This window comes from Scyliorhinus canicula, chromosome 5, assembly GCF_902713615.1.
Source record: "Scyliorhinus canicula chromosome 5, sScyCan1.1, whole genome shotgun sequence".
In the NCBI taxonomy this organism is placed as follows: Eukaryota; Metazoa; Chordata; class Chondrichthyes; order Carcharhiniformes; family Scyliorhinidae; genus Scyliorhinus; species Scyliorhinus canicula.
This window is the reverse complement of record NC_052150.1, coordinates 51,358,283-51,379,914: the sequence shown is the minus strand read 5'-3', so window position 1 is coordinate 51,379,914 and position 21,632 is coordinate 51,358,283. Positions and strand designations below refer to the sequence as shown.

The 21,632-nt window shown below is 46.0% G+C and overlaps 1 protein-coding gene across 5 annotated transcripts in view; it reads right to left on the bottom strand.

Annotated features, from left to right (window-relative positions):
- The window catches only part of jarid2b (jumonji, AT rich interactive domain 2b), a 536,459-nt gene that overhangs the window by 103,815 nt on the left and 411,012 nt on the right, over positions 1–21,632 (bottom strand). For all 5 annotated transcript variants that reach the window (XM_038797042.1, XM_038797041.1, XM_038797044.1 and 2 more), the window contains one exon: positions 12,529–13,549. In XM_038797042.1, the coding sequence (XP_038652970.1) occupies positions 12,529–13,549 (1,021 nt within the window). The remainder of the gene's footprint in view (positions 1–12,528; positions 13,550–21,632) is intronic.

The following is a 21,632-nucleotide window of genomic DNA, read 5'->3' as shown; positions in this document are numbered from 1 at the left end:
CCTGGCATGGATAGAGGACTGGCTGACTGCCAGAAGGCAGATAGAAAGGGGTCTTTTTCAGGATGGCAGCTGGTGACTAGTGGTGTGCCTCAGGGCTCTGTGCTGGGACCACAACTTTTCACAATATCCAAAGATAGTCCAAAGATGTGCGGGTTAGGTGGATTGGCCGTGCTAAATTGCCCGTAGTGTCCTAAAAAGTAAGGTTAAGGGGGATTGTTGGGTTACGGGTATAGGGTGGATACGTGGGTTTGAGTAGGGTGATCATTGCTCGGCACAATATCGAGGGCCGAAGGACACATTGTCATCATTCTGAGTGAGTGGTAGAAAGCTCCGCCCAGTCAGTCAGGTTAAATGCTACATGGATCCTCAGCATGGATTTATGAATGAGAAATCATGCTTGACATGAGTTGCCTCATGGCGCCAAGGACCTCGATTCGATCCCGGCCCAGTTCACTGCTGTGTGAAGTTTGCAAATTCTTTCCGTGTTTGCACTGATCTCACCCCCACAACCCAAAACGTGCGCAGGATAGGTGAATTGGCAACGCCAATTATCATTATTATTATTAAAGTGCCCCACAGGAGGCTAATGAGTAAAATAAAGGCAGGATAGGAGAAACATATTGGCATGAATTGATGATTAGCAACAGGCAGAAAACAGTAGGAATAACAGGTAATTGTCACGTTGGCAGGATTTGGCTAGTGGGCATGATCTGGCAGAAGGAACTGAAGGCACAGTTGATAATTTTGTTGCAGATGGTGCAAAGATCTTTAGAGGGACAAGTAGAATTGAGGAAGCAGGGGGGCTGCAGAAGGACTTGGACAGGCTAGGAGAGTGGGCAAAGAACTGGCAGATGGAATACAATGTGGAAAAGTGTGAGGTTATGCACTTTGGAAGGAGGAATGGAGACAGAGAAATCATAAGCACAAAGGGACTTGGGAGTCCATGTTCGCGATTCTCTTAATGCTAACCTGCAGGTTCAGTCAGCAGTTAGGAAGGCAAATGCAATGGTAGCATTCATGTCGAGAGGGCAAGAATACAAGAGCAGGGATATACCTTTGAGGCTCTGGTCAGACCCCATTTGGAGTATTGTGAGCAGTTCTGGGCCCCGTATCTAAGGAAAGATATCCTGACCTTGGAAAGGGTCCAGAGGAAGTTCACAAAATGATCCCTGCAATAAAGAGCTTGTTGTATGAGGAATGGTTGAGGACTGTGGGTCTGTACTCATTGGAGTTTAGAAGGATGAGTGTGGTGAATCTGTGGAACTCTTTGCCACAGAAGGATGCGGAGACCAAATCACTGAGCGTATTTAAGACAGGGACAGATAGGTTCTTGATTAATAAGGGGATCAGGGGTTATGGGGAGAAGGGGGATGAGAAAAGTATCGACCGTCAGTGAGTGGCGGAGCAGACTCGATGGGCCGAGTGGCCTAATTGTGCTCCTATGCCTATGGCCTTAATGTGCATAGTCAGGAAAATGTAAAGCGGCTATAGGAGGATTTGGGCAGACTTAGTGAGTGGGCAAGAGCATTGCAGATGGAACATAACGTGGAAAAATGTGAGGTAATCCATTTTGGTAGAAGAAACAGATATGCAGAGTATTTCCTAAAGTGTAGATGCACAAAGGGACCTGGGTGTCCTTGTCCATAAGTCACTGAAGGCAAACATGCAGGTGCAGCAAGCTATTAGGAAGGCAAATGGAATTTTAGCATTTATTGCAAGAGGATTTGAGAACCGGGGTAGTGTGGTCTTGCTTCAATTGTACAGAAGCTTGGTTAGACTGCACCTGGAGTCCCCTTACCTCGGAAACGATATTATTACCTGAGAGGGAGTGCAACGAAGGTTCACCAGACTTGTCCAGGGATGGCAGAACTGTCTTATGATGAGAGACTGTGGAAAACTGGGCCTGTATTCCTAGTTTCAAAGAATGAGTGGTGATCTAATTGAAACCTACAAAATACTTCAAAGAAACTTGGTTGGGAAGTCTAGAACCAGAAAGCAGAATTTCAAAGGGGGAAGGCACTTAGAACTTGGATCAGGAGAAATTTTGATTACACAGAGGGTTGTGAATCTTTGGAATTCTTGACTCCAGGGGCTATGGAAGCTCAGTCATCGAGTATAGGAGTGGCTGGTATAGCACAGTGGGCTAAACAGCTGACTTGTAATGCAGAACAATGCTAGCAGCGCGGGTTCAATTCCTGTACCAGCCTCCCCGAACAGGTGCCGGAATGTGGAGACTAGGGGCTTTTCACAGTAACTTAATTGAACCCCGCTTGTGACAATAAGTGATTACTTACTATTTAAAGCAGAAATTTAGACGTTTCTGATTAACCATACCGTAAACTGTTATGGGAATAATGGGTACAAAAGGCATTCAATTGTCTGATCAGCCATGGCTGTATTGAATGGTGGAGCAGGTTTGATGTGCTGAATCGCCTATTCCTGTTCCTATGCTCCTATGTTACCTTAACCACCAACTGGTGGTGGAGAGGCTTGTGTGCTCCGACGATTGCTTGAACTCAGCACATTGCTTGAACATCAGTAACTCCTTGTTCCTAGTAGGGCCACCTGTGGCAATAGGGCAGCACGGTAGCACAGTGGGTAGCGCTGTTGCTTCACAGCGTCAGGGTCCCAGGTTCGATTCCCGGCTTGGGTCACTGTCTGTGCGGAGTCTGCACGTTCTCCCAGTGTCTGCGTGGGTTTCCTCCGGGTGCTCCGGTTTCCTCCCACAAGTCCCGAAAGATGTGCTTGTTAGGTGAATTGGACATTCTGAATTCTCCGTGTATCCGAAAAGGCGCCAGAATATGGTGACTAGGGGATTTTCACAGAAACTTCATTGCAGTGTTAATGTAAGGCAACTTGTGACAATAAAGATTATTATTATTATGAGGAAGAGGAGGTGCCAGACAAAGTACAGTCCAAAATGCAGAACAGTTTAAAGACTGTGCATCTCACTGCATGATTTGAGGGTAAAGTGGCAGCAACAGACAGGTTTGTGATGCTCATAAATCAGTTTACCATAATATGATGAGCAGTAAATGGCATTTGTGTCAATTTGCACAGGTACCAGTCAATCTTCTTCATATTATACATAGGAAAGTACAATTGAGGATGCATTTATTACTGTAGCAAGCATGTATACAGTGCTGCTCACATACAGGAAGTCATTTTAAAGTGCTTTAAATAAGGAAAGGGATGTGGTATGTACAAAGCATGGGGAATGATGAGTTATGCACCAAAGCGGTGGTTATTGAAAGCGGCAAGGTAGTTATTTATTTTAATTTAGAATACCCAATTCTTTTTTTTCCCAATTATGGGGCAATTTAGTATGGCCCATCCACCTAGCCTGCACATCTTTGGGATGTGGGGGTGAGACCCACACAGACACTGGGAGAATGTGCAAATTCCACACGGACAGTGACCCAGGGCCGGGATCGAACCTGGGTCCTTGGCGCCGTGAGGCAGTAGTGCTAACCACTACACCATCGTGCTGCCCAAAAGTGGCACGGTAGTTGACAAAGCAGATGTAGCTATCTAAATATTCAGGGGATGGCTACTTTAAACTGACATCAATAATCTTGCTTTGCAAATTGTCTTCAACAGCTTGGGCAGATCAAAAGAAATTCTGAAATTAACTTACTGCAACATCCACAGCCTGAAACAGGCACCACAAAATAATAATCAAAGATTTTTTGGGGCCATAGTGTTGACAGATCAATTCATTTCTGACCACTAGATGATTTTATACAATTTGTTAACACACAAGTACACAGCAACAGCTTTTAATTATAAAGTACCTTTAATGCAACAAAATATCCCAGGTTCTCCACAGGGGCATTATCAAAACAAGATTTGACTCAAGTCATATAACAGGACATTAAGGTAGGGAAGGCATGGTTGGGCAGTAGTTAGCACTGCTGCCTCACAGCCTGAGGACCCGGGTTCAATCAGTTTGTAGTTTGCACATTCCCCCTGTGTCTGCATGGGATTCACCCTCACAATGCAAATATGTGCAGGTAGGTGGATTGGCCATGCTAAATTGCCCCTTAATTGGAAAAAGAAAAAAAAGAATTGGGTACTCTAAATTAAAAAAAAGATGGCATTAAGGCAAATGCCAAAAAGCGGAGTCAAAAGATGTAGATTTTAAGGGACATCTTAAATGAGAAGCAACATGGGGCTGGTTTAGCACAGGGTTAAATCGCTGGCTTTGAAAGCAGACCAAGGCAGGCCAGCAGCACGGTTCAATTCCCATACCAGCCTCCCCGAACAGGCACCGGAATGTGTTGACTAGGAGCTATTCACAGTAACCTCATTTGAAGCCTACTTGTGACAATAAGCGATTTTCATTTTCAGATAGAGATGGCAAAGTTTAGGAAGGAAGTTCCAGAGCTTAGGATCTTGATAGCCATTGGCAAGCCACCAAGAGAAATTAAAATCAGGAATGCTCAAGAGACCAGAATTGTGGTAATTTTTATCTTGTATGGTTTTAGGGCTTGAGGCAACAGTGAAGGAATGACAATATAGTTTCAAGTCAGGATGGTGTGTAGCTTGGAGGGAAATTGCAGGTGGTGATGTTCCCATGCAGTGTCCTTCTACAGGTCACGGGTTTGGCAGGTGCTGTCAAAGAATCCTTGGTGAGTTGATAAAATGCATCTTGTGGGTGGTGCACACTGCTGCTACTGTGCATTGGTGATGGAGTAAATTTATATTTAAGGTGGCGGATGGGGTGCCAATAAAACAAATTGCTTTGTTCTAGATGGTGTCAAGCTTCTCGAGTGCAATTGGTGCTACACTTATCCTGGCAAGTGGTGAGTATGCCTTCACACTCCTAACTTGTGCCTTGTAGATGGCAGAAATACTTTGGGGGTCAGGAGGGGAGTTATTTTCCATGAAAGCCAACCCAATAACAACAGACATGCTCCCTGGTGTCGTCGCAAAGGAGTTCGAGTTTGACAAGCAATGGAAGTTGGTGTCAGAGAGTCCACAAAAATCGATTGAGGAAGTGCTGGGCCCCGTCCGGGTGAAACTTAATAAGACCATTGAGGCAGTAAAAGAAGTCTGACGAGGTGCTAGAGGGTATGGAGAAGGTGCTGACGAGGCACGGTGAGCAGCTTGTGTCGCTGGAAGCCAAGATGGCAGTGGTGACCAATGAGAATAGGAGATTGAAGGCTAATGTCGATGGTCTCGGAAATTGGTCAAGGAGATAGAACCTCAAGAGTCGTGGGGTTGCCGGAATACCTATCACAGATGTTCAGGAAGATGATGGGCGAGGGTGGCCTTGCATCTCTTCCGGAGCTAGACAGGGCCCATCGGACACTTCGGCAGAAGCCTAGGCCAAATGAGCCACCTCGAGTGATCATTATTCGATTTCACAGCTTTAGGGATAAGGAAGTGGGCTAAAGAACACCGTGACTCGAAGAAGGAAACCAGGGAGGATTTACCAGAACAGGGGGGCTGAGCTGGCGAGAAAGCAGGCAGCCTTTAATAATGTTACGGCCATTCTGTGTAAGAAAGCAGTTTGGTTCGTAGTGGTGTACCCTGCAAGGTTGTGGATAACATACGAGTCCAAGGACTACTTCTTTGAGGCGGACACCTTCATTAAAAAGCATGGATGCATGTGAGTCTAATTGAATGTCTAGTATGAGATCTTTAATATATGTGGGTTGGGAAGGGTGTTGAGATATTCTGTTGATAAAAATTGTTTTTCTGTTTGTAGGGTTGATGGGGAATATTTATGATGGGGACTGTACTATGAGGAATGTTGTATCCCTGAATTGAGCGATGTCATCGTGTTTTTTCTTTGTACTTGGGGGGGGGGGGGGGGGGGAAGGAAGAAAGAGAGAGAGAGAGAGAGAGAGAGAGAATAAGCAAGGCCAAACCGGGGGGGTGATGGATCTTGGGTTTGGTTTCAGTTTGGCTATGGATGGCTGTTGGGGGGCAGTGGGGGGGGGGTTGGTTTGCTGATGGTGATGGTAGGACTCTGGAGGTGGGTTTGGCAGCCATCTAGGGGGGGCCTTTGGCCTGCACTTTGAGTTTCTACTTAGTAGTCCCTGACGGTATAAATGGCTGATTCCGATGAGGTGCGGTAGGAGGCCCACGATTCGGTTGGTCACCTGGAAGGTAAGGGGATTGTGTGGCCCAGTGAAGAGGTTGAGAGTTTTGCTGTTTTTTTAATATAAATTTAGAGTGCCCATTTTTTTTTCCCCAATTAAGGGCCAATTAAGTGTGGCCAATCCACCTACCCTGCACATTTTTTTGGGTTGTGGGGATGAGACCCACGCAGACACAGGGAGAACGTGGAGAGTTTTGCTGATTTGGTGTTTTTGCAGGAGCTCACTTGCAGGTAAGAGATCAGACCAGACTGAGGAGGGAGCGAATGGGACATGTGTTTCACTCGGGTTTTGATGGAAGGGCCAGCGGTGCAGTAATTTTGTTAATAAGCTGGACCCCTTATCAGTCACCAGGATCATGATCGATCGATATGTGGTGCTCAGTGGGTCTCTGGCAGATACACTGGTGGTGCTGGTAAATGTATGTGCCCCCAAATGGGTGATGTGGCATTTATTAATAATCGGTTGACTTCCATTCCCAATCTAGATATTCTGGTTCTGGGAGGGGCACTTTTATTGCGTACTGGATCCAGGCCTAAATCGCCGGCTCTATCAGGATTGACTTCTTTCTGCTGTGAGGGTCCCTGCTCCTGAGAGTTAAAAGAGTTGAATATTCAGCAATAGCAATCTCTAATCATGCTCCAGACTTTGCGGGCCTGGTGCTGGTGCTGGATCCCATTCAGCACTAGCCGTGGAGGTTAGATGTGGCATTACTGGGCAGCACAGTGGCGCATTAGGTTAGCCCTGCTGCCTCACAGCACCAAGGTCCCAGGTTCTATCCCGGCTCTGGGTCACTGCCCATGTGGAGTTTGCACATTCTCCCAGTGTTTGTGTGGGTTTTGCCCCCACAACCCAAAAACAATGTGCAAGCCAGGTTGATTGGCTATGCTAAATTGCCCCTTAATTGGAAAAAATGAATTGGGTACTCTAAATTTAAAAAAAGGATGTGGCATTACTAGCGGAGAAGGGATTTTATGAGCGCTCGTCTGCGACCATAGAGGAATATTTTAGGTTTAACAGGAATGACTCAGTCTCTCCCTCCACACTGCGGGAGACTCTTAAACCGGTTGTAAATTGGGAGATAATCTCCTGTAAGGCACATTTAGACAGGATTGAGGACGGAACATGGGAGCGATTTTGGAGAGATCACTATTCAGAGGACCCTAATCTGGAGTTCCTGGCAACTAGAAAGCAGCTGCAAATGTAGTTTAATTTGGAGTCCATGGGGAAGGCAGTGGGCCAGCTATGGCGTTAGAGAGGGTGGTTTATGAGTACTGGGAGAAGGCAAGCCATCTTTTGGCTGAGGCGGCATGCGGCTTCACGAGAGATCGTACAGATTAGGACTCGGGCGGCAGCTTGAATCCCGCCCCAAAGGAAGTCAAGTGGTGTTTTTCTACAGATCAGAGCTCCCAGGGAGTGGATCGGACAGGTCAGAGTTTCTAGATGGGTTGTTCTTCCCAGTGGAGGAGAGAGAGAGAAGGGAGGAGTTGGAAGCCCCATTAAGTCCTGCGGACGTACTGAAGGGTTGATGCAAACAGCTAAGGTCCCTTGCCCAGATGGGTTTCCAGTCAAATTTTGTAAGACATTTGTGAACCAGTTGTTGCCATTGATAGTAGATAGGTTCAATGATTCTTTGGCTCAGGGTTCATTGTCCAATACACTTTAGCAGGCCTCTATCTCCTTCATCTTGAAAAAGGTTAAGGACCCCATGGTTAAGGACTGCCACTTCATGCTCTCGCCCGGACCTAGAAAAATTCACTTCGCTTCCAGTTTCCACCCCTCCATCACTTTCACCTGGTCCATCTTAGACACTTCCCTTCCCTTCCTTGATCTTTCTGTCTCCATTTCCGGCAATAGACTATCTACTAACATCCACTACAAGCCCACTGACTCCCACAGCTATCTGGAATACAGCTCTTCGCACCCTGTAAGGACTCCATCCCTTTCTCTCAGCTCCTTCGCCTCCGTCGCATTTGTTCCGATGATGCCACTTTCCAAAATGGTGCTTCGAAAATGTGTTCCTTCTTCATCAACCTTGATTTCCCACCTAGTTGGTGACAGGGATCTCAACAGTGTGTGGTCCATCTAGGGGCTGGTTTAGCTCACAAGGCTAAATCGCTGGCTTATAAAGCAGACCAAGCAGGCCAGCAGCACGGTTCGATTCCCGTCAGCCTCCCCGGACAGGCGTCGGAATGTGGCGACTAGGGGCTTTTCACAGTAACTTCATCGAAGCCTACTCGTGACAATAAGCGATTTTCATTTCATTTTCCTGCGCCACTACCCTCGCCCCCTCCCAGAACAAGGATAGAGTCCCCCTCGTTCTCACATTTCACGCCACCAGCCTCCGTATGCAAAGCATAATCCTCCACCTTTTTCACCAACCCCAGCGTGATGCCACCACCAAACACATCTTCCCATCACTCCCTCTGTCAGCATTCTTCAGAGACCATTCCTTCCGAGATAATCTAGTCCACTCCTCCACCATACCCATAACTCGAACATCGCAGGCCCAAAACACTCATTTCAGGTTCAGCAGTGTTGCACTTGCACCTCTTTCAATCTGGTCTATTGCATTCGCTGCTCCCAATGTGGTCTCCTCTATATCAGAGACCAAATGCAGACTGGGTGATCGCTTTGCTGAGCACCTTCGGTCTGTGTGCATTTAGGACCCTGACCTTCCTGTTGCTTGCTATTTTAACACAAGACCCTGCTCCCATGCCCACATGTCTGTCCTTGGCCTGCTGCAATGTTCCAGTGAAGCTCAACATAAACTGGAGGAACAACATCTCATCTTCCAAGGTTTTTATTTTTGTTTCAATGTCTTCCTGCTTTCCTTGCTAAGTCTTTCTATCCTAAGGTTAACAAGTTAATCGCCTCTTTTTTGGGCTGATAAGTCACCAACTTTGTGGGGTATTCCTTCAGAGGCTCCTGCAGTCGGGGGCCTGGCGTTACCCAATTTGCTCACTTATTATTGGGCAGCCAAAATTGGGTTGGTGCTGCGGTGGTTTTGGGGGGGGGGGGGGGGGGGCAAATTCTATATGGGGCAGATGGAGGAAGAGTTTGTGTAGGGGCTCGAGTTTATGGACATTGGTAATGGCTTCGCTCCCCAGCGAGCTATTCCTCAACCCCAGTGGTGATCTCTACTTTAAGGATAAGGAAGCAGTTTAGGCAGCAATACAAGCTGAGTGCCATGTCATTGTTGGCTCCTATCTGCAGCAACCATTTATTTGTGCCATCGGGTTTGGATGTGACATTTAAGGCAGGGGAAGGAACGAGCCTCGAGTATTTTGGGGATCCATTCATGGAGGGCCAGTTCGCCACTTTCAAGGAGCTAACAGCAAAATTTCAACAGTCAGGGGTGCATCTGTTCGCTACTTCCAGTTACGTGATTTTATTCCAGAAGGCTGCTTGTACATTTGCCTTGGTGCTGCAATGCTCCCTGCTGGGAAGGATGGATCTATTTTGGATGACGACAGGTGGTGTAAGGCCCTTTGAAGGGTGAACTCCACTTCCTCCTGCGCACGGCTCAGCCTGATTCAGCTGAAGGTGGTACATAGGGCTCGCCTAACTAAGGCTAGGATGCGTGGGTTCGTCATAGGAGTGGGGACAGGTTTGAGCGGTGCTCCCATGGGCCCGCTAACCACACCCACATGTTTTGGGCGTGCCCAAGGATGGTAAGCATTTGGATCTCCTTCTTTAGCATCCCTACAGTGCAGAAGGAGGCCATTCGGCCGATCGAGTCTGCACTGACCCTCCGGAATAGCACCCTTACCCAGGCCCACTCTCCTACAATCCCATCATTGGACACTAAGGGACAATTTATCATGGCCATCAAATACTACATTAATGTCAAGGGCAGTCACTCTTACTTCATTTCTGCATTTCAGCTCTTTAATTCATGTTTGGAGGCTGTAATGTCATCTGGAGCCGAGTGGCCTTGGCAGAACCCAAATTGAGCATCAGTGAACAAATCATTGCTGTATTAAGTGTCATTTGATATCAGTGACAATGTCACCTTCCATCACTGCTAATGATCAATAGTAGACTGATGGGGCATTGATTGCCATGGGGCACAAATCTTTAGTACTATAGTCAGAGCCCATAGCCTTTCCTTTATCCAGTGCTTTCAGCCATTTCTTTCTGTCACATGGAGTGAATCAAATTGGCTGAAGCTGGCATCTACAATGTTGGGAGACCACAGGTGGATGCCAAGGTGGATTAATTACCTGGCACATCTGGCTGAAGGTGGTTGCAAATGCTTCAGCCTTGTCTTTTGCACTGATATACTCGGTTCCCCCATTGTTGAGGATGAGGAAGGTTTTGGAGCTTCCTTCTCCAATATCTCGTCATTAACAACTGAATGAACTTTGATTGGATCTTTTGGTTTTAGGAAGACTTAGTTCCGTCTAGAGCATGGTGCTGCATGCAGTCCTGTGCTATTGCTTCATTAGGTTGGCACTTCAGTTTTTGGTATGCTTGCTACTGCTCCTAGCACCCCTCAGTTTTGGGGACCTTACTTTACGAAAAATGTCAAAAGATGGGGGAACTGGTGAGCTGGCAGTGGCGAGAAAGTGAAATTTGCCATATTTGAGGTGGATGAGGTGAAATACATAGATTATATACACCAGCACGACCAGTTGGTCTAATTGGCCTATTTCTGCCCTGTAAAATTCCACGTAAATTCACTTTTCTAGCTAAGTTATTCAAAGCTAGCTTGTCCAGACCCCTATGTGCATGCTTTCTCTTGGAACTGGTGAGCTGTATCCTAGCAAGAAGCAAGCGAGAGACAGTACACTAGCAAATACTCGAGCCTGTCACGAGTTTTTGTGATCGACTGTTGGACCCACTGAGCAAATTTGCTATGAAATGAAATGAAATGAAATGAAAATCGCTTAGTGTCACAAGTAGGCTTCAATGAAGTTACTGTGAAAAGCCCCTAGTCGCCACATTCCGGCGCCTGTCCGGGGAGGCTGGTACGGGAATTGAACCGTGCTGCTGGCCTGCCTTGGTCTGCTTTCAAAGCCAGCGATTTAGCCCAGTGAGCTAAACCAGCCCCTACCCTTTGATCACATGGTTCCCAATTAATGCCCCAGCTAAATATCCAGCTGTGAGGGGAATGGGACAACACCTGGCCTCTCAGGTATTGCAAAAAAAATTCTCTATTCAAAACGGCCTGACATATTTGAGAGAATATGTGAGCACCTGAATACTGCTCGCTCATTACCACTGTAAACCCCTGTGGCAATCAGCTTGGTTCTCTTGCTTCTGGCCAATTGTTGAGAGGAAAAAAATGAATCGAACTTTACAGAAATGTTGTTACAATCCAATTCAGGCAACATAATCCAAAAATGTCATAGATAGTCAGAAATAATTGTCTAATGATTTAATTTGACCAATTCAATAACTATCCAAACAAAATTTCCACTCAATATTTTCAGCTTAGAACACATGAGTTTTGTGCTCTAGCCGGAGGCACAGAATCCAAGCATTATCTACAATTGTGCAAGTTTGCTGCAGTATCTAATGTCAATTGGTATTTTTCTACATCACTTTACAAGTTTAGAAGTAATTTAACTTTAACTAAATATAATTGGATCTTGAAACAACATGAAGTGAAACTTCATATACTGAACTTGTTTTTTAATATTATGGCCTAGATTTTGCAATCAGCAGTGAAACTACCGTACTCGTCACTGACTGAGGAAAGCAACCCACAAGGATCTAGCAATATGTGGTGCAGACTTCCCCTTTCCTGACAGTAATTTGAATCTGGTACTAAGTCAAGGGCATTTTCAAGTATCCAGCAGTAGTGATGTTACCAATCAGGAGAAACAGCAAATAACACTGAAGATTTCTCACCAACAGCAAACCAGAAAGTAAAATGCACTGATAATCCTCCAAATTTCATAAATGTTAAGAGTGCAAAATAAAGATTGGATCATATGAGAAGCCGAAATATCAAAAAAGACTTTTCAAAATTAAAATGGAATTATAATGGGAAAAAATTGACATTATATACATGTACCATTTGCTTTCCAAGGGTCAGAGAGATTGTTTAGTGGTGTTATGGTTTTATACACGGTTTAAAAACTATTGAACAGTGTCACTTTCTTTCGAGGGGTTTTAACAGTGATATTAAAGCATAACAGGGGACGTTCTCAACAGTTCAGTGACTTCTCAAGATTGATGTCTGCAGGCCATCAGTAAATCCTGTGGCGTAGCGAAGAACCATTTCTGGATTTTATGGTGTCCGCACAAATGCAATTAAACACAAGTTTCACAGTACAATGATGGCCAAATGCGACAATTTTGCCGCTGCTACAGCAGAAAACCCAAGCCAGAATATTGCATATTTCCATGAAAAACATTTTTAAATAGACAGCATTGTGATGTGCATAATGTGCAATAATAGATAGCTTACCTATGAGTGGGGGCTCATCTATAGTAATGCCCTGAGATCTAAGGTGTTTCTTGATACAAGCTAGTCGTTGTACATTGGGTCCCCAGCGTCTACCCAGTTTATGCACATGTTGAATCTGAGTCACAAACCGCATTTCATCATTCAATTTGCACTCGGGCCTCCAGTCAGAGGGAGGGATCACCCGGCACATGCCATACTTCTCCGTCTGAGTTCTGACAGATTCCACATAAACTAATGGGTCATGAAACTCCTTCTGGGTAGGCCTGAGAATGGGAATTTCTCCAGTCAGTGCCATGCCAACCTTGTTGCCTTTCTCCTGTTTTACTGAAGAGTCTTGTGGCTTGTGCGAGGACTCTGTAGCTGAGGTAGAACTATTTTCGCTGGAGGCACTTTCCAATTTACTCTGTGCTTGTTTGCTTGGGGTGTTCTTACCTAAGGATGCCTTTCTAAGCCTCTGTCTTTCACTGTTTTTCACTGGTGTTTCACACTTGATTCGTCCATTAGGTAGAGTTTTTTCTTTTGTATTTGCTTTATTATCTTTAGCTCCTGCTGTACACAAATTAGCTTTCACTCTCTTTGAAGGTGACTGTGGTTTCACTATATGGTTGACCTCCTCATGCCTTCTCTTGGAGGTCCGCAGTCCTTCCTTAACTTCTCTGACTTCAACTTTAGTGGATGCTTTCCCATTCATCTTTCCATTTAGTTTGACACAGCTAAGGGTAGCACCATTTGAATGGGACGTTCCATTGGATAGCACCTGTTTTCTTGATTTTGCATTGCTGCTTTCAGTTTTCCCTGAGATTGTATGGTTAACAGCTACACTGGAATTGACATGGTTCAGTTTGGTTTCCTTGACCGGTTCTTTCTTGGCTTTGGTGTATGTAACATTTCCTTTTGTCACCGTTGCAGTGTACTTCACAGTTTTGGACGGTGAAGGTCTGACCTCCCTATTCTTTTTGGCACTAGGTGCAGCTGCGCCTAACGATGGAGTCTGGGCAACACCATTCACCCCCTTTGAAACCTGCAACAGAACAAGAGTGATTAATATAGACATCCCTCAACGGTGCAAAAACATGTCTCACAGCAACTAACCATCTACATTAACCAAATATAATTTACATAGTGTTTGATAATTTCCTTGCGATATTGCAAGTGCAGTCATCATTATGTAGAAAAACACCGCAATTTATGCACAGTAATGCCCACAAAGAGCAAATCTGATTTTGGTGGTGCATTAGCTAAGGACGGAATGTTGGTCAGGATGTAAGGAGAACGCCCTGCTCGTTATTTGATCATCGCACTGGATTTTTCATGTTTGACGCAGGCTGATCCTCATCCGAAGGACAGTGCATTGGAGGTTACTGCAGCTCTCCAGTACTACTCAGCAGTACAAGCCTAGATTCTGTGCACATGTCCTGGAGAAGAATTTAAACCCACAACTTTCTGATGCAAGGATACTACCAATTGAGCCAAACAGATACTGTCGTTACTAGAAGAGATAAAAATAGAGACATTTTTGTTTTGTTAATGGAGATAATTTATGTAACATCGACCATATGCAACATACACACATTAAACGTAACAAATATTTTAGAGATTATCACGATTAGCTATATGTATCTCACGTTCCATGACCATACAATTCCACCACTTCTTATATTAAGAATGCCAAAGAGTAAATTTAATGGAATTTTGGCAAGTTCCCAAAAAACAATAAATGCAACCTTTGCCTTGGCTTTCCAGTCCCGAGAAAATGGTGGTGGCAACAAAAGCCAGATCCGCAAATCCAGCAAGTAACTGTGCCATTCGGACCAGGTAGTGACCAGCAGCTTTAACGACAGATCAGTCCAGAGTTAGCTTTCTCTGTAAGAACGATGGTCATACAGATTCCTCAACTAACCTGTACTGTTGGATTGGGTTTGAGAAAGGTGGGGTTAGATATGGCCCGTGTTCTCATTCCTGAATACTGCCGAGGTGACTGAGATTATGGACAGGTTTAGCTCAGTGGTACCCAAACAAGTTAATAATAACCTTTTGGGGTATTACCAACATAGTACAGGTAACTGTGAAAACACACTACAGCAAGGAGACAATGGACGCGATTTAACAAAATAAGTTCAGAATCTCGTATGATTTCCTGGGTGTTGCCCAACTGCTGCGGAGAGATCGCTGCCTGTATAAAATGGCACTTAGTGCCGACAATGAGCCTCAAGCTTCACGCTGGTACTGGCTGTCCCGCCAGCTGATTCGTCAGACTTGTGCCCTGGAAACAAGGGGAGCTGCTTTTAAATGTGCCCTCCAAACTCACTCGCAGTCAACACACAAGCAGGGCACCAAGAGGACCTGCTCCATGCTTCGGGAATGCCGACTTGGCCAGGCTTCTGGATGCCATGGAGGTGAAAAGGGAAACACTGCTCCCCTGAGGGGCAGGGGACCAGGAGCAGGGCTGCCATTGATGCCTGGGAGGCAATGGCAACGGCTGTCGATTCAGGCAGCATGACCAGGAGAACTGCCATACAGTGCAGGAAGACGACGAACAACCTCTGCTGAGCTGCAAGGGTTAAGTGAACACTGGCACTCGGCATCAGTTCTGCCTGGCACCTCCCTGAGCTCCAACCCCTCCCCCAAACAAGTCAGCAGCAGCAGCTGGCACCTCACACCCTCCCCATATTATTGCGCTTGTGCCCCGGCACACCTTGGCTTCCACCAGCATTACTCCATATCAAGGTGCAGTTCCCACACATGCCATCTGCTGTAGACCTCCGCCCACTCTCCCAGAAGCATCAAGCGTGTGACTCACAATGCCCCCTCTCTGTCCCCGCAGGAAAGGTTAGCCCATAATAGGTGAAAGGGCCCAGGCGGGTGGAGGAGTTCCAATCATCAGAGCCCTCACCCCCTATGAGAAACGGCCCAGGGGATCGCGGGGTCACCAACAAAAAGAATGGCCTGCGCCGCAGCGATAAGGATGCACCGCCAAAAAGATTGGTCTGCTCCGCAGCGGTAAGGATTCACCAACAACAAGATTGGCTTGCGCCGCAGCGGTAATGATTCACCGACAACAAGATTGGTCTGCGCCGCAGCGGTAATGATTCACTGCCCTTTAACACAGATGACCTGTCTCAAATGAGTTGTTCAAGGCAGACAAAACGATCCTTCCCTATCACCGATGACAGATCCATTCTCCCACAGGATATCCACCCGATGGGGCAGGGCCATCTGCCACGACCAACAATGCTTGTACACCTTGGGTCTTCGCCGGTGCCCCCTCTGGCCCCCTCCTCGGCCTAATGGGCAGCCGGGTCTGCAGGGTGTGCGGTGGCACCCTGCACAAGGGCTGGTTTAGCACAGTGGGCTAAACAGCTGGCTTATAATGCAGAACAAGGCCAACAGCGCGGGTTCAATTCCCGTACCAGCCTCGCTGAACAGGCACAGGAATGTGGCGACTAGGGGCTTTTCACAGTAACTTCATTGAAGCCTACTTGTGACAATAAGCGATTATTATTATTATTACATGGGGTGCCGCCTCCAGCCTACGTCGACTCTGCTGGCTTCTACTGCGTCTGGCTGCCTGGACTGCCACCAGCACCGTGAGGGCTGCCGCTGCAAGGTCAACGACACCAATCAATTTTGGTACCGGTCAGGAATTGGAGAAGGAGAGATTGACAATCAATCAGTTAGAACTTGCACTCACGGCGCCGAGGTCCCAGGTTCAATCCCGGCTCTGGGTCACTGTCAGTGTGGAGTTTAACATCCTCCCCATGTTTGTGTGAGTTTCGCCCCCACAACCCAAAGATGTGCAGGGTAGGTGGATTGGCCACGCTATATTGCCTCTTAATTGGAAAAAAATGAATTGGGTACTCTAAATTTATTTTTAAAAGTTAGACTTCCACCCCGGGACCCTCAAATGTCCCAAGCCTTCTCCACCCTTACATGCCCAGCCTTCTCTCAAGTGCCATCCAGTGAGCCAGTTGTGCTAGAAAACCTCGCTCTGCATGATCATCCTCGGCCATAGCAGGAGTTCCTAGAGCGCAGACCACTGCAGGGAACATTAGGAAGTTAGGGTACTCAGGTACCCTGACCCAGACACAAACATCCTCAGGTTGTGAGGATATCCCCAGTGCTGAAGCCTAGCTCCTGAAAGCCTGCCTGTTGGCGGCTGCGTGTGTGGCGCCTATACCTCGATGGTTCAGGCAAAGTGTCCCGGCCTCACAGTTTGATTGAAACATTAGGCAATAACACTCATCTGAGACACGGCACGTGTACACATGAAAATGAACTTAAAAGCATAACTAACAATGCCAATTCTGTATCAGCAGTAGCCTGCAGCTGTGCAGCTAGGGGCTGCTCATAGTCAAAAGGAATTAAAGTTACCGTCAACATATAACCAAAAACAGGGCTTTGTCCTGGAAGTGATTGGTAGGAAAGACAGGCAGCAGCTGTAGTTCCCATTCTGGGTATACACAATATTAGAGGATGGCTTGTATGCTCCACAGACGCCAAGCCCCTCATCCTCCCAGCCCAGGGACGACCCCTGACCATTGGCTGAAGACCGGCATCTACGATGTTGGGAGACCTCAGGAGGAGGCCGAGATGGATTACTTAAATGACATTTCTGGTTGAAGGTGGTCGCAAATGCTTCAGCTTCATCTTTTCCCCTGAAATGCTAGACTCCCCCATCGTTTTTGGAGCCTCCTCCTCCAATGTCTCATCATTAACAACTAAATGTACCGATTCTGAACTTTGGTTGGATCCTTTGGTTTTAGGAACACTTAATTCTGTCTAGATTGAATAAACTAGAATTGTTTAGCTATGAGGAGAGATTGAATAAACTGGGATTGTTCTCCCTAGAGAGACGGAGGCTGACGGGCGACCTGATAGAAGTTTATAAAATTATATGGGGTATAGATAGCGTGAACAGTTGGAAGCTTTTTCCTAGGGCGGAAATGACATTTACAAGGGGGCACAAGTTCACGGTGAGGGGGGATACGTCCAGTGGAGATGTGCGGAGGAAGTTGTTTTTGCACATAGGGTGGTGGTGGCCTGGAATGCACTGCCAAGTGAGGTGGTTGAGGCAGATACGTTAGCGACCTTTAAGACTTGTCTGGTTAGGCACATGAAGAGACATGGTATAGAAGGATACAGGCGGTTGATCTAGATAGGACACGTGAACACGCAAGCTTGGAGGGCCGAAGGGCCTGTTCCTGTGCTGTATTGTTCTTTGTTCATGGTGCTAATTTCCATGCATGCAGTCCTGTGCTATTGCTTCATTAGGTTGGCACTGAATACGCCTGCTACTACTCTTGGCACCCCTCAGTTTTGGGCACCTTTCTTTATGAAAAGTGTCAAAAGATGTGGCCGCTGGAGTGGTGAGAATGTGAAATTTGCCGTACTCGAGTTGGGTGAGGCGAAACACATAGAATGTGCAAACTCCAGTGAATGGTCTGCAATGATTAACAACAGGACACAACTCAAGCAAACCACAACCACTTCAGTACTATCGTGAGTTACAGCAGCAGAACTGAAAGCAGCAACCGTGTATTTGGCTACCAGTGCTATACAGGTCATAATGGTTCTTTCATGTAGGAGGGAGAAGCTGCAAACAGGACTTAAAAAACTAGCTGGATACTGCCACTTGGGGGCTTCAAATTCATAGAATTCATAGAAACATAGAAAATAGGAAGAGGAGGTTGTCCGTCCCTTCAAGTCCACTCACCATTCGTTATCATGGCTGATTATCCAATTCAATAGCGTAACCCCCTATATCCTTTGATCCACTTTGCCTTAAGTGCTATATCTAACTGCTTCTTGAAAACATGCAATGTTTTGGCCTCAACTATTTCCTGTGGTGACAAATTCCACAGGCTCACCACTCTCTGGGTGAAGAAATTTCTCATCTCTGTCCTAAATGGTCTACCCCAAATCTTTAGACTGTGACCCCTGGTTCTGAACATACCCACAATCAGGACCATCCTTCTCGCATCCACCTCATTAGAATTTTATAGGTTTCTATGAGATCCCCACCCCTCCCTCATTCTTCTGAACTCCAAAAAATACAATCCTAACTGATTCAATCTCTCCTCATACATCAGTCCCGCCATCCGTGGAATCAGTATGGTAAACCTTCACTTTGCTGCACTCCCTCTAGAGAAAAAGCATCCTTCCTCAGATAAGGAGACCAAAATTGCACACAATATTCCAGCTGTGGCCTCACCAAGGCCCTGTACAATTGCAGCAAGATATCCCTGCTCCTGTATTCAAATCCTCTCGCATCTTCAGGCAATTGCAAGAAGGCTGACACTGTCAGCACCATCCATTGTTCAGGGTTGTCAGAACAGTGTGGATTGATCACTCCCATTTCCTAAAATGCTGAACTTTCCCTGAAGGTTCAGTAAGGTTACAGAATTATAGGGGAAAACACACTGCCAAGAATATAACTTGACCTACAGCTCACTTGCTGCAGGTGCTGTTGCATCATCCTGAGATCTGTCATGGGCTCCAGTTTATGAGCATTTGAAGATCAATCGAGACTTACACACAATGCAGTCCATCATCTACCTCAGATAGCGTATGTCGACACGTTGCCAAGAGAGCTTGTAAAATTCCAATCTCAGCCACCAGAGGGTGCCATTGAGCCTCCGCTATCAGAGGACCCATTCATTAGCATAGTAGTAAACCAATGTGCAAACTGGTCTGGAGAAATGTGCCTGAAAAAAATATTTTAATTATAGCTATTAAAAAAAAACACACAATGGATGCAAATTCTTTAAGTTTTGTTTTAGGCTCCCTGCAAAAATCACAACCAAAAATTAGTCACTAAGGTTAAGAAAACCTTTCTTTCTAATCACAAGACAAAGCTCACGCAATTATAAATTTTCCTTCCTTGGGGGCGGCACGGTGGCGGAGTGGTTGGCACTGCTGCATCACATGCCCAGGTCCCAGGTATGAACACAGCCCTGGGTCACTGTCCGCATGGAGTTTGCACGTTCTCCTCGTGTTTGCGTGGGTTTCACCCCCACAACCCAAAGATAAGCAGGGTAGGTGGATTGGCCACACAATTGACCCTTAATTAGAAATAGGAAATTGGGTAGTTGAAATTTCTTTTTTTTTATTCCTTCCTTGGCTTTCCTAGGGAACATTATTCTTGTGTGAACTTGCAGTGTGGAACAAGAACCCAGAATAGCTTTTTCCTCTCCCTAGCTGTGGGACACTGAAGCCAGCTATTTACACCTCTCCACTTTGATGCCTAGGATTTGGCACCATACAGGTGTTATTTTTCCAATTAAGGGGCAATTTAGCGTGGCCAATCCACCTAACCTGCACATCTTTAGGTCCCTGGGGTGAAACCCACGCAGACATGGGGAGAATGTGCAAACTCCACACAGACAGTGACCCAGGGCCGGGATCGAACCTGGGTCCTCAGACCCGTAGGCAGCAGTGCTAACCACTGTGCTCGCCCATTGCTCTCTTTTATGAAGAGGAGGAAGAAAACAGGAGTTTGAGATTTCATATAAATTAAAGTGCAGCAACATTAATGTTTTGCAACATCCTGCTCTGGTGCCAACGGCTGGGCCGAGTAAATCAGTTTAACAGCAATATGGCACCCAAGATTACATTACGGTACCATCGAGGAAGCTAAAAACAATCATGAGACAAGACTGTGTTTTCGTCCTTTTGTCAGGGTAGACAGTTCACTGCCTGCTAACCAAATCAATATAAATCACAGTTCCTCTCAAAACAGGCTGCAGTTAACTATAGTACGGTTCGGCACAGAAGAAAGGATAGCGAAGAAACAAGTTATTGCATTCTTCAACAGGCTTGCTAACAGCCTCTGCACAATTGACAACCTTTATTGGGACAATTCACTAAACTAAACGACCACTACCATATTGCTACAGATGTTTCTATAAAATAGACCTTGCTTTGTACCTTTGTTTGCTCCATGACAACAGCTCAGCCAAAGGCCCTTTCAAGCACTTTCACGAGAGACTATTCTCAGATAATGGTGGGTGGCCTATTCATCCAGCAGGTTACTAAGGCATGTAGGATTTGTTGACAATAATGTATTCAACAGAGGCTCTTATATTTTTCAGTGCACGCTTATTGAAGGCATGATAATTGGGAAGACTTTTTTAACCACATTTAAGCATGTTGGATAAACACTCATCAGCCGATGGGGCCCTGCACTGGCAGATGTGCCAAATTTCAGATGAGATATTAAAAGCAGGCCCCATCAGTCCTCTCAGTTGGGAGTAAATGATCTCATAACACCATTCGAAGAAACAGGAACATCTCCCTGTGCCCTGGCCAACATTTATCACCTCAACCAACATTAGTCAAGTTATCTAATTGCAGGAATTTGCTGTGCACAAATTGGCTGCAATGTTTCAGGGAGCTTAGGAACATAGAACAGGAATAGGCCATTCAATGAGATGCTAACTAATCTGTGGCCCAATTCCATATACGTGCCTTTGGCCCATATCCATTAACATCTTTGCTTAACAAAAACCTTCCTCTCTCAGATTTAAAATTAACAACTGATGTAGCATCAATTGCAGTTTGTGGAAGAGAATTCCAAAACCCTACCACCCTTTTTACGTAAAAATGCTTCCTAATGGGATGGCACAGCTGCGCAGTGGGTAGCACTTGTGCCTCATGGCACCAAGGACCCGGGTTTGATCCCGGCCCGTGTGGAGTTTGCACATTCTCCCCGTGTTTGCGTGGGTTTCACCCCCAAAACCCAAAGATGCGCAGGGTAGGTGGACTGGCCACGCTAAATTGTCCCTTAATTGGAAAAAGTTTAAAAAAGAATACTTCTCAACATTTCTCTAAATTGGTCTGGCCCTAATTTTTAGACTAGCTCTAGAATCTGCAACCAGTGGAAATAGTTATCGACCTGGTCTTTTCCTGTTTATACCCTGAAAACTATGATCAGTATACCCCTTAACCTTCTAAATTCTAGAGAAAACTGGCCTAATTTATATAATCTCTCCTCGTAACCTAACCCCTGAAGTCCAGGTATCATCCTTGTAAACTTACATTGCATTCCTCCAAGGCCAAAATACCCTTCCTACGGTGCTGGTGCCCAGATATGCTCACAGTATTCC